This window comes from Saccostrea cucullata, unplaced genomic scaffold (genome assembly GCF_032062105.1).
Source record: "Saccostrea cucullata isolate Sc308-1 unplaced genomic scaffold, CSIRO_AGI_Scuc_v1 ctg2161, whole genome shotgun sequence".
NCBI classification, from domain to species: domain Eukaryota; kingdom Metazoa; phylum Mollusca; class Bivalvia; order Ostreida; family Ostreidae; genus Saccostrea; species Saccostrea cuccullata.
In genome coordinates, this window is record NW_026936703.1 from 30,528 (window position 1) to 44,831 (window position 14,304).

The 14,304-nt window shown below is 35.3% G+C and overlaps 1 protein-coding gene across 1 annotated transcript; it reads right to left on the reverse strand.

The window, feature by feature from the left end:
- Positions 1-274: 274 nt before the first annotated feature.
- On the reverse strand, positions 275-6,773 carry LOC134246304 (uncharacterized). Its single transcript, XM_062728627.1, has 4 exons — positions 5,102-6,773; positions 4,847-5,014; positions 488-4,279; positions 275-303 (listed from the first exon to the last, which is right to left on the reverse strand). Exons 1-4 carry the CDS (start codon positions 6,771-6,773, stop codon positions 275-277), a joined length of 5,661 nt encoding a protein of 1,886 aa, XP_062584611.1.
- Between the last annotated feature and the right edge of the window lie 7,531 nt (positions 6,774-14,304).

Below are 14,304 nucleotides of genomic sequence, written 5' to 3' on the forward strand. Positions count from 1 at the left end.
GCTACATAATGAATGTGGGGTGTTTTCCTTATCCTTGACTGAGATAAATCTACTACAATTTCATCAACAGTGCAGCCCTGAGCCTTATGAATTGTCTTACCTGCAGCTGGTCTTAAAGGAAACTGTATTCTTTGATATGTAGTTGAATTGAAAACAAAAGATCGCTGACAGTCAAATATCGGTGTCCAATCATCCATAACACCATCATGGAAAAGATGTCTGTATTTCTGTCGAGCAATTCTCCCTAATGCAGAATCCAAAAACTTCACCCATACTATACTTGGCCTTGATACACCAGGTAATCTGTTTTCAACAAGAAATACAGTACATGATGAACCATTTGTCAAGCCATCAGTAACATCAATATTAACTGTAATGTCATATATCATTCCAATGGCTAGAGTTAGTTTTGTCATGAGATTTGCAGTTTTGCTAACATCATCTTGATTTTGCAATGATCTGAGTAGTCGGTCTTTCACAGACTTACTGTGGTCTTGGAGGACACTGTCAACAGCTTTTACAATAACTTTTTCACCAGGAAGTTGCTCTATAAGTTTATTGTTATATTCATCTACTTTTGCATTCATTGTGAAAAGATGGGGAGCATTGTGTGGATAATTTGGACTATTTTCAGCAATGATGCACCTGTGAATTATATCCAAGTCCTCAGAAGTCATCTCATTGTGACGAAGACGGTTCAAAAGCTGTGCAAATTCTAAATCATCCTTTTGTCGCATTAGTTCATCTAACTCGAATAAGGTGAAGTTTTCTTTCCAAAGATTACATGCAAGTGCTTGGGCATTTTGTTTTAAATCTTGAAAAATCCAGCCATCCATAATTGGTTTCAGTTGAAAGAAATCTCCAACAGCAATAATACTGATGCCTCCAAACGGCCTCTTCAAACCAGTAAGAAGCTGAAGTCTGCCATTGATAAATTCCAACTTTGCATTGCCAACCATTGAAATTTCATCTATGATGACAACTGACAAATTTCTGTATTTAGTTCTAAATGTGTTGAGTTCATCACAATGCATATTTTGCTGCCTTTGGTTAATTTTCTGGTGAAATGCAGAAGCAATTGTCTGACCACCAATGTTAAACGCAGCTTTACCAGTGTATGCACAAAGAAGAATTCGTATATCGTCTGGATTTTCACCCTCCTTAGCACATAAATACCGATGTAAAGCTTGATAAAGCGCTTTAATTAACACTGACTTCCCAACTCCTGCACCTCCTGAAAGATATGCATGAATAGGTTCCTGTTTAGACTTGATCCATTGCATAACATGATTGAAGAATTCGCGTTGCTTCAAATTTAAACTGGCTACAAGCTTTAAATACTCATCATCAGGTAATCTAACAGAACTCTGTTCATTTAATTGTCTTGTTGATGGAATTCCAACTTCATTTCCTATATCATACTCTCTCTGTTCAATTGGCCTTTCTGGATTAAAGTGAACGAATGTTTCAGAATCAACATTTCCTTCATATTCATCATCTGCGTCAGTTTGTTGAGTACCAGGAGCTAATTCATCATATGCTTCTGTCAAATCATCCTGCGCCATCTGTTCTGCCTGCTCAAGCACATCAGCATTGTGTTCATACTGTTTGATTTTCTGAGCCAAGAAAAATTTTTTCTGGTTAAATGACTGCTCAAAGCTCTGCTGTCCACACAGAAGATCAGAACATTCATTTCGCCATGGAGTGAACAGCATTAGTTTTTCTCTATAGTAATTTTCTGGGTTTGTCTTTAAGCTATAACGCACATATCTTATAACTCTTGGTGTTTTTCTGCGCTTGATTTTAATTCCATTTCTCAACACAACTAATGTGCTGTCTTCTTTAAATTCACCCTCAGTATCACTTCCACTATCTTCATTTTCTGACTGGTGCTTCTCATCATCATTTGTTTCCATTTCAGACAGCTCACTTATACTTTCCTTTGGGAAAACTACATCTAACTGTGACACATAGTCAGCTAAACACCAGTTTTCAAGTTGTTTTGGATGTTTTGCATATCTTTTGACTATGTTACTGCATTCTATGTCTGTGGAATTAGCATTCAACTTTTCAAGTTCTGAATCAGGTTTGACAAGTATTACACGGTCATCAACTGGAGATGTGTTTATGAACATTACATCTCTTGATGCTTTTGTAAGGGGCATTTGCAAAACTAGATATGCAGCTTCTTGTGCTCCAACTTCAACACTGTTAAGAAATTGATTTCCAATGTGTCTAACTTGTCTCTTAATGTCAAGATTGCCCTCTCTTGCTTCCTTAGCAGCTCTACTCAGCAGCTCACTCATTCCTCTTTGGGATTTACTTATGTATGAGACAATGTACATTGCACAAGCATATGGATCCAAAACATACTGAATATCAATGTTTGCTGCCCAAGCATGAAGAAGAGTACTGTTGTAAGCATTCACTCTCAAGTCACAGGGTTTACGTTTTAAAAATACCTTGGGTGTTCTCAAAGAACTTCTGATGCATTTTATATAATCATCTTCAGAAAGTTGTAGTACATTCTGCAAAAAGTCTTGGAAAGTGCAGCTTATGTCACATCCATTTTTAAAGTCATTCACTTTGTCTTGCATAGTCTTGTGCATTTTCTTGTATTTATCAATGTCACTGTCCAAAGGTTCTAATATCATAGTAGCTTGGAGTGGTGGAAGTGGAAATCCAAATCTACAAACAGCCTTTCCTTTTTTCTTGCATGTTTGTGAGTGTTTATGAACCTGCAATTCTGTCAAATTGTCTTCTGTATTCCTTTCACACTTCAAGTAGCTGTCAACAAATGCAGCAATTTCCTTGTTATCATTTTCTAAGTATTTTGGAGCATTTTCAATCCAAACAATCATGTGAACATGTGGTGATCCCCTCTGTTGAAATTCAACTCTATAGAAAAAGTCCTGTATCTTACCAATAGGATGATGATCACTCTTAAGCACAGTATTCAAAAAAGTCCGAAAACGATGATCAAAATACCTTGTGCATGTAATCGGATCTTTCTGAATTAACTTTGACTTTTCAGTCCATGTCATGCTCTCAATTTCAGAATCTGTGTACTGTTTGTCATCGTTTAAAACTCCTAATGCTCTGATCAGATCATTCCAACGTGTATCTGCAGCAGAAAAGGACATAAACCAAGTTGGTAGACCAAGCTGTCGTATCATTGCAAAAACGTCTTTCTTTCTTGTTTCAAGATAAGGAGGAGAATTTCTCAACTGTTTGAAAACATAAAATCCCTCATTGTGTCTAACAATGTCATTGATTTGATCAGGATTTCTTATTTCATTTGCAGTAAAGGTTTTCCCCTTTGTTTTGCACTTTCTAAGGGCTAAATTGCATTTGTCTGTTACCTGTTTTAGTTGAATCTTTTTCAATTTGAAAAACAAATTTGGTACCGACTGTGCAGCACGTCTATCAACACTTCGTAATTCCCACTTGGCAATATCAGCATATGAAACAGGTATTTGACGCTGATCGTTTTCTACCCTTCCTTTGCCACAAAATATTGTAGGAAATGACAAATACTCAGCCATTTGATCTTGATACAAACTAATTGGTCGCTGTCCCTCTCCTGGAGCAAATGTGAAGATCTGATTCATGTCATACGAGTCACTGTCTAGTAAAGTATCACGATTTCCATCCTTACCACTATCAACTTCACAGAATTCATCAGAGTCTGATTCATCTGATTGGTCATGCATTGCTGAATCTTGATTGGTGTGACCCTCTATAAACTCTCTCATTAATTCGCTTGCGGAATTGGTGACCTCAAGGAACCAGTTGTCATCTATGTTTATGTTTGAATTCTGATAATATTCACTGTTTTTCATTAACCAATGTAAAGCAATCAGAACCTTTGTAGGTCGGATATTTTCATGACAATAAGAGTGCTGAAAAGATAGTTTCCTTTTTAACTTCACAGGTATTGTAATATTTTCATCAAGTCTCCTGGGAAGACTGTTGATTGTTGGTTGAATGTCAACTGGCACGTTTACAACATTTCCTTTTACTGAATACTGCCCTCCTCTTGGTAATTCTCTTATCTGCATGAAGGGAATTCTTAAGGATACGAGTCTTTCTTCCAATGGTAACAGATTTAATTCACTTGGTTTTTGAAGCCATGTCATTCCATTTGCAATAGAGAGTTTTGGCGTTCGACTTTCTTTTAAACTTGAATTGCATGTGTTGCATATCCATTCCTGCCCATTTACAGACTTTGTATTAGTAAAATACTTCCTTTTGATTTCAGCATGCAACAAAACATTATCTACATTTGAAACACTTTCGTGAAACCATGTCTGTTGGCAACATGTGCATACAAACACAGGACCCAATCTTACATTGTTGTGAAAATTGTCAACACACTCAATTGCATCAACTCCAAATTTACTTTTTCTGTATCTTTGTTTTTCAGTTTCAATATAGTCCGAATTCCCCCGTGAGTGTGCTTTTGATTGTTTTGCAGCAATATTTTCTGATGATCTATACTCTTCATTTTTTCTCTTTTCTTTCATCTTCAATCTTTCTTTTTCTAACTGGTTAGAATTTTGTCTCATTTCTTTTTTCTTCTTTAAATCTCTTGTTTGCTCATCATGCCTATACTCTGCATCTTGTCTCTTGTTTCTTTTACTGTCCCTTTCCCTGTCTTTAAACTCTGGATCTTTTCTCTTGTTTTTCTTACTGTCCCTTTCCCTGTCTTTAAACTCTGGATCCTGTCTCTTGTTTCTCTTACTGTCCCTTTCCCTGTCTTTAAACTCTGGATCTTTTCTCTTGTTTTTCTTACTGTCCCTTTCCCAGTCTTTAAACTCTGGATCTTGTCTTTTGTTCCTCATACTGTCCCTTTCCTTTTCTTTGAACTCTGGTTCCTGTCTCTTGTTCCTCATACTGTCCCTTTCCTTCTCTTTAAACTCTGGATCCTGTCTCTTGTTTCTCTTACTGTTCCTTTCCCTGTCTTTAAACTCTGGATCTTGTCTCTTGTTTCTCATACTGTCCCTTTCCTTTTCTATGAACTCTGGTTCCTGTCTCTTGTTTCTCATACTGTCCCTTTCCTTCTCTTTAAACTCTGGATCCTGTCTCTTGTTTCTCTTACTGTTCCTTTCCCTGTCTTTAAACTCTGGATCTTGTCTCTTGTTTCTCATACTGTCCCTTTCCTTTTCTATGAACTCTGGATCTTGTCTCTTGTTTCTCATACTGTCCCTTTCCTTTTCTATGAACTCTGGATCCTGTCTTTTGTTTCTCATACTGTCCCTTTCCTTCTCTTTAAACTCTGGATCTTGTCTCTTGTTTCTCTTACTGTCCCTCTCTTTTCCTTTAAACTCTGCATCTTGTCGTTTGTTTCTTTTACGGTCTCTTTCATTGTCTTTAAACTCTGGATCCTGTCTCTTGTTTCTCTTTCTGTCCCTTTCCCTTTCTTTAAACTCTTGATCTTGTCTTTTGTTTCTTTTACTGTCCCTTTCCTTTTGTTTGAACTCTGATTCCTGTCTCTTGTTTCTCATATATTCTCTCATGTAATCCTTTTTATCTTTCTTTATCGCTGTTGTTTTTAAGTGACCAGTATTGGTACCAGCAGATTGTTTGTTTGTGAGAGCAGTTGTTGTTAACTGATCTAATCTACAATATTGATGTGTACTTTGATTATTACTAGGGAAGCTATGAATAAGTGTGCGAAAGGCAACAGGCATCACTTCAAACTCAGTTGCAAATTCAATGTGCATACTTTCATACATTGCATACAGAAATCCTAACAAATCATCTAAGCAGCAACTGTGTCTCATCAGAGACTTTCCATCACATTCAGACAAACCATTTTCCCCATGAGAATGCGAGTCAAAAAAATAAAAATCATTGTCTGAAGCTTTGTACAGTGCTGAACATATCGAGCCAATCATTATTAATACATATCTAGATAACCCCAATGCTTGTTGCAGACATTCATGTAGAGTTTGAATTTGATTTCTCTTATCATCTGTAACTAATAAACCAAACAATGTATCAAACTTGTCAACAATGTGATGATTTTCACCAGAATCAATATGAAGTGGTAGTTCATCAAACATCAGTAACCTACTTTTAAAATTTCCAGCACTCTGGAGATTCTTCACAGCTGTGTTGTACAAATTATCTCCCTTGAGCAGAGTCTGATCTAAAAAGGAACTAGTAAATGAAAAATTTTCATATGAATTTGACAACATCATAAGTGAATTGCATGTACACTGATTACCTCTTGAAAATGATGAAAACCTCATGCTTCCCTGATGGAAGGATCCAAACACGAGATTATCTGAATTCTGATGCATACAATTACCTTGCAGTGCATGTGTTGTTTCATTTGGTATATTGTTCATTGTAAACGGAGTAATATTCTGAGTTGTAATCTGAGATATATTCTGAGTAAGCAACTGAGAGGAATTCAGAGTAATCATTTGAGGCAACTTTTGAGGCAACATTTGAGCCAGAGGCAACATTTGAGGCATAGTTTGAGCCAGAGGCAACATTTGAGGTATAGTTTGAGCCAGAGGCAACACTTGAGGCATAGTTTCAGTCAAAGTGGTCTCAGGGAGAGCCGCAGAGACCACTGTCACAGGGGTGGTAGAGATCACCCCTGCCGGTACAGATGTCATAGGTGTTAGGACGTGGCCTACACCCAGAGGCACAGATGGTTGGACGTGGCCAACATCTGTGGGGTACTTGTCACCCACATCTGCCTTACAAGATTTCGTCTTCTTCACAGCAGCTTTCTTCCAGCTCTTCTTCCTAGGCATTCTGTGATCTACAAAAAACATAACAATGTTATAATCTATAGTATATAATAAGGATCAGCATAGCCTACACATGATACTAACACACATTCTCGAATTCATAATGCTGCCATCACTGACACTTTCAGATTTGAGAGCAGTTGTTCGAAACTACATTGCAGATACTTTTAAAAATATATACTTACCGGGGGTACTTTAAGTTTGTAGCACAAATCAAATTAAAGAAAGCAGAAAGTTGAAAAAATTTAAAACCTGAAAGTTAAATTCAAAATCACATGCAAAACATATGACAACATTCATTTAAAGAGGTCACTTGTGTTGCACAGTGGTTAAAGGCACACACTAAGGAGTTTATCCTTAGTTCGCTGGTTCGAATCCCACTGTGGGATGTGGAGACTGATCGCTTGGACGAGACCCTTTAAACAGAGCTCCTGTGTCTCTGTAGGTGCTGGAATGAAAAAGATCCCTCACTGCTAAATTGCCCTGAGTGCCAAGTATTGTACAAAAATTTGTAGATCTCCACTTGCAAGTGGTGGCATCTCATACGAATGAAAAATTCAGAGGGTTGTTAAATAACATACAATCAATCATTTTATGAGAAACGCAAGTTATATGCAATTTGTAAACCATTTTCACACAAGACTTACCTTGAACATGTGACACACATTTAAGAAATTATATGTACCATATAAATGTATACAAAATATACTGGCATAGCTTTTGTGCAATAAGTCCAAATTACATACCGTGTAGCGGGTTATTTTAGTGGGGTGCTAATTTTAGCTTATTTTGGCATTTTGATGGTAGTCCACTAAAATTTTAATCGCTAAAAACAAAATATACTGGCATAGCTTTTGTGCAATAAGTCCAAATTACATACCGTGTAGCGGGTTATTTTAGTGGGGTGCTAATTTTAGCTTATTTTGGCATTTTGATGGTAGTCCGCTAAAATTTTAATCGCTAAAAATAGTCAATACTCATCTTAGTGTTAATCTGCAAACCGCTGAAACTCTGTCAGCTAAAATAAATTACACCAATTTATTGGCATACCTTTGAGCATGCATAACACCAAATTTTACACCCGCCAAAAAAACTTGCTATATGGTACCTAACCATTGTGGTATTCCATAAAAATTTTCTTTTATCGTGTTTATCGAGAACTGTGTGTACATTGGTATTGTATTTAACCTGCAGTCAAAATTATAAAAGCAACCCTTTAAGCCATTTCATTTTTTTCTCCCTTATGCCACTACATGTATCTTTATTTTTTCATAACTCGTATCTAAAATTACAGTCTGGATTCTTAAAATTTCCTATTTTGGTCAAAACCTTTTATTCTGCCATTTCCTCTAAATATTCCTATAACATGTTTTATAATTTGCTAGCATTTAATACCTTGAAATTTCTTTTGAAAAAGATTGATTAAAATCAATTCCTTTGAATTACATCATTTTTATCATCATAAAGTCTGCAAGTTTTGGAAGTATATATAGTTTTTGTCCACAAAAACTTTAACCTTGCTTATAACCTTTGAGTGGCTCCTCATCCACTATGACTTTCACATTTCACAGGTGTATTTCTTGTGATAAGACCTTCCAACTTTCAATTATTAAAAGAAAAATTAATAAAAATTTATCATTATGAATAAGTTTAACTTTCCTGTGTTTATGTTATTTGAATTAAAAATTTCGATTATAATTCATTATTTAATATTTATCAATTATGCCCAGCTGATTATTACCGATAATTGATTCTAATTTTTTCCGATTTCCCATCACTAGAACTTGAATCAGACTGCTAATTAAATAAACCACATTATTATTATTCTACTTTTATATAGCACCTTATGTAAATATGTTATTACCCTGAAGCACCTTACATGTATAAAACAAGTACCAGGGGCGGATACAGGATTTGTGGTTAGGGGGGGGCGTGGATAATTCTGTTGAGGCAAGAGGTCTGGGGGCCGCCTTAAGGCCCTTAGTAGGTCCAGGGCGAAGCCCTGGTGGAGGCCCAGGGGGCAAAGCCCCCGGAAGCTCTTGGGTTTTCATGTATTTTAAAGTAAAATCAGGCACATTAATAGTGCATATTTTTCAATTATTTTTGTTAAAAGTATATAGCATATAGGTGGGGGCCCAGCTCCCGGAAGCTCCTGGGTTTTATTGTATTTTAGAGTAAAACCAGGCACATATTAACCAGTGCATATTTTTCAATTTATTTTTGTTAAAAGTATATAGCATATAGGTGGGGGTCCAGGGGGCGAAGCCCCCTGAAGCTCCTCGGTTTTCGTGTATTTTAGAGTAAAACCTGTGCCGCACAATAATAGTGCATATTTTTCAATTATTTTTGGTATAAGTAAATAGCATGTAGGTCCAGATGTTTGAAAAATAAATGTTTTGAATATTTCACATTTCTCATTGTATTGTAACACATGTCACTATATAATAAACGATTTACTTACTCATAATGGTATTGGTTAGTGATGTATCAAAGTACGACGTGTTTAATACTTGTCATGTCATACTTTGAGTAGTAGGGGCGCAGCCCCCGGAAGCTCCTGGATTTTTGTGTATTTTAAGAATAAAACCAGGCAGAATAACACTTATTTGATTAGTTTTGTATCAAAATGTGGCATTATAAGTATTAGTCACATCATACTTTGAAAATTTTAGGGGGGGCGTGCGCCCCCCACGCCCCCCTTAAATCCGCCAGTGAGTACAATATAAAACAAAGAACAAGTGCAATATAAAAGGCAGAATTGTAAAATCATGAAAATGACACCTTTCTCCTATTAATTTTTTTTTAAATAAAAAATACCCAAAAACAATAATGAACTGCAAGTAGATCTATAGCCTTTTTATTGTACTGTTGTCTTTTTTAAGCATTTTACGCACACTACTAATAATGTCTATGCTTTTTTTTAGCCAATTGTCAGGAACCTGTGTAGGCGATATTCTTCATCTCTGCGATTGACACAAAATCACAATTTATGTAGGAGTTTCCTTTCTGCAAACTTCGACAAACACTTCGTACTGCTGCTAAAGTACTTTCATTAATAATAAGTTATCCTTTATAAATATGTCCTGATGACAGGTGTACCTATATGCGAGAGTTGTCACTGTAGACGACTCACATTTACAAAAGTTTTTCCCCTTTGTGGGAACTATCCGGGGTCAACCAGCGTAAGGCACTGTTTTCCCTCTATAACCTTACCAACTTTATAGATCAGTATCTTACTTCTACTCTTAGTAATTAAATCTGCATGAATATGATCATAATTTACCTTACCCCATACTCTGGCAATACAGGTACAGATCCAAATTGTTCGATAACGTTTGAAAATTAAAAATATTAACAAGTAACTTAAAAAGGACAAAGACAGTGGGAAAACGAGCGTTACGCCGACAACGGGACATAATTCTTAGAAATGTAAAAAAAATCGTCTATTTATATTAATTATGCAATGACAAACTATTAGTCTATTACGCTTCCTTCTACTAAGTAAATCTAAAAAAAAAAAATCTTCTCAATCTTTTTTAACACTAGTAAAATGTAGCAGTGCCTAAATGGACTTGTTTTTCTCCATGTGACTTTCTCCGAAGGAGACTTCAACTGCGCAATACGATCGCTGTGCCTAAACACTGCATATATGCTGCATGAACAAATATACGCAAGGTAGTAATTATTCAGCTAAATCCTTTACTCTTCAAACCTTACAGAATGAAAACAACAATCAGCAATGAACACTTTTGTTTCAGATCAAAATTCGGTTACTTCTTCACCGTCCACATCAAAAATGGCTGAAGGAGTGAGCCTCGTTTTCATTTATTATGTACACCGCGCCCGATCGAAAAAAAAAATAAACAAAGGTAAACCTAATCCGTTATCATTTCGTACGGGCACAAACTAGACAAAATTGAATGCGCACTAAATAAGGTTGCTTGCATATTAATGTAACTAATCATGGCTCTGTTGCTTATGAGATCTAGAGAAGAAGATTTTTAAATTTTAAAGGTTTTCTGATGTATTCTTATTTAAAATTTACTCATCCATTACGGACCAACCCTTACCCCAGGGGTCATGATTTGAACAAACTTGAATCTACACCACCTGAGGATACTTCACTATGAGTCTAATCTTTCCTGGCCCAGTGGTTCTTGAGAAGAAGATTTTTAAAATACATCATTACTTTTTCACAAATTCCTAATTATCTCCCTTTGAAAGGGAGCATGACCCCTCATTTGAACAAACCTGAATCCCCTTCACCTAAGGATGCTTTATTGCAAGTTTGGTTGAAATTGGCCCAGTGGTTCTTGAGAAGAAGATGAAAATGTGAAAAGTTTACGACGACGACGACAACAACAACGACAACAACGACAACAACGACGACGACGACAGACAACGGACAGATTGTGATCAGAAAAGCTCACTTGAGCCTTTGGCTCAGGTGAGCTAAAAATGTACAAAAATTATAAAACATGAATTCCAGATTTTTTTCCATCAAAAATTGTTTAAGAAGAGGTGTACAAATCCATATATAGACATTAAAAATATTGCACACAGGCCCTTCATTTAGTGGAACTCTTCAACTCCAAGGCAGAATCCAAAAAAGTTAAAACTACGTTGCGTATGACCTTAACATGAAAGTCAAGAAATTTTACTGAAATTCTAAAGGACATTATGTACTCCTTTAATTAATATACTATTATATGAACCTTTCTCCTTCCACAGAAGCCAATTTGGATATAAAAGCATAAAGTGTACACTTAAACTTGTTTTATTTTCTTCCTTGCATGGTCATTTCAACATAAAAGTATTTGTACATACATTTTAAAAATTTGTATTATGACAAGGGATAATTTTCACTGAGTGATTAACAAATTCTTCAAAATTCTAAACAAAATATGATAAATCTTCTACAATTGTTTCTATTAAAGAGCTTAACATTAATGGACTGAAGAAAATAATGCATTCCTTTTGAAAATAAAATAACCTAACAAAACCTGCTTCAGCTGTGTATTGTATATGAATATCCATCCACTGATCTCCAAGTAGACATGATTGAAGAATTGTGGTTCTATGAACTATCATTTGGCAAAGAAAAATTCTGTACATTTTAGTTTTAAAATTTGGTCATTTTTTGTATAATTTTATAAGGAGCTCTCCTTCTAAAGGAGATCAATATAGTCTAAAAATCGCCACAACCACCAGCCATATATAAATTTCCTTCTTATGAATTCTGGCATGTGGTAATTTGAAGAAACCAGAAGTCTCTGTCGAGACTGAAGCTCTACTGGTTTGAACTTATAGCAAAGGAAGAGAAAGTACTTAAGCAGCTGGGATTTGAAACTTTATAAACAGCATTAAATAGAATAATGATCGTTGATAAAGTCTCTTTATGTTCTTAGTGTAGTCTACTTGTGTGCCAAGTTATACTGAAATCAGACCAAAACTGTAGGAGGAGTAGCATTTTGAAACAATTTTACAGTCATTTCTATTTTTAGTAACCACGACAACACCGTTCATCAAAATTAAAATTCGATAAACAGAATTTTGTATCTTAGTGTATTCTACTTGTGTGCCAAGTTATATTGAAAACAGACCAAAACTGTAGGAGGAGTAGCATTTTGAAACAATTTTACAGAAATTTCTATTTTTAGTAACCATCGCAACATCGTTCATCGAAATCAAAAACTGATACACAGAATTATGTATTTTGGTGTAGTCTACATGTGTGCCAAGTAATACTAAATCAGACCAAAACTGTAGGAGGAGTAGCATTTTGAAAGAAATTTCTATTTTTAGTAACCACGGGAACACCGTTCATCAAAATCAAAAACCAATATACAGAATTATGTATCTTAGTGTATTCTACTTGTTTGCCAACTTATACTGAAATCAGATCAAAACTGTAGGAGGAGTAGCATTTTGAAAGAATTTCACAGAAATTTCTATTTTTAGTAACCACGGCAACACCGTTCAACGAAATCAAAAACCGATATACAGAATTATGTATCTTAGTGTATTCTACTTGTGTGCCAAGTTATACTGAAATCAGACCAAAACTGTAGGAGGAGTAGCATTTTGAAACAATTTCACAGAAATTTCTATTTTTAGTAACCACTGCAACACCGTTCATCGAAATCAAAAACCAATATACAGAATTATGTATCTTAGTGTATTCTACTTGTGTGCCAAGTTATACTGAAATCAGACCAAAACTGTAGGAGGAGTAGCATTTTGAAACAATTTTACAGAAATTTCTATTTTTAGTAACCACGGCAACATCGTTCATCGAAATCAAAAACCGATACACAGAATTATGTATCTTAGTGTAGTCTACATGTGTGCCAAGTTATACTGAAATCAGACCAAAACTGTACGAGAAGTAGCATTTTGAAAGAATTTCACAGAAATTTCTATTTTTAGTAACCACGGCAACACCGTTCATCGAAATCAAAAACCAATATACAGAATTATGTATCTTAGTATATTCTACTTGTTTGTTAACTTATACTGAAATCAGACCAAAACTGTAGGAGGAGTAGCATTTTGAAAGAATTTCACAGAAATTTCTATTTTTAGTAACCACGGCAACACCGTTCATCGAAATCAAAAACCGATACACAGAATTATGTATCTTAGTGTAGTCTACTTGTGTGCCAAGTTATACTGAAATCAGACCAAAATTGTAGGAGGAGTAGCATTTTGAAATAATTTCACAGAAATTTCTATTTTTAGTAACCACGGCAACACCGTTCATCGAAATCAAAAACCGATACACAGAATTATGTATCTTAGTGTAGTCTACTTGTGTGCCAAGTTATACTGAAATCAGACCAAAACTGTAGGAGGAGTAGCATTTGAAACAATTTTACAGAAATTTCTATTTTTAGTAACCACGGCAACACCGTTCATCGAAATCAAAAACCGATATACAGAATTATGTATCTTAGTGTATTCTACTTGTGTGCCAAGTTATACTGAAATCAGACCAAAACTGTAGGAGGAGTAGCATTTTGAAACAATTTCACAGAAATTTCTATTTTTAGTAACCACTGCAACACCGTTCATCGAAATCAAAAACCAATATACAGAATTATGTATCTTAGTGTATTCTACTTGTGTGCCAAGTTATACTGAAATCAGACCAAAACTGTAGGAGGAGTAGCATTTTGAAACAATTTTACAGAAATTTCTATTTTTAGTAACCACGGCAACATCGTTCATCGAAATCAAAAACCGATATACAGAATTATGTATCTTAGTGTAGTCTACATGTGTGCCAAGTTATACTGAAATCAGACCAAAACTGTAGGAGGAGTAGCATTTTGAAAGAATTTCACAGAAATTTCTATTTTTAGTAACCACGGCAACACCGTTCATCGAAATCAAAAACCAATATACAGAATTATGTATCTTAGTATATTCTACTTGTTTGTTAACTTATACTGAAATCAGACCAAAACTGTAGGAGGAGTAGCATTTTGAAAGAATTTCACAGAAATTTCTATTTTTAGTAACCACGGCAACA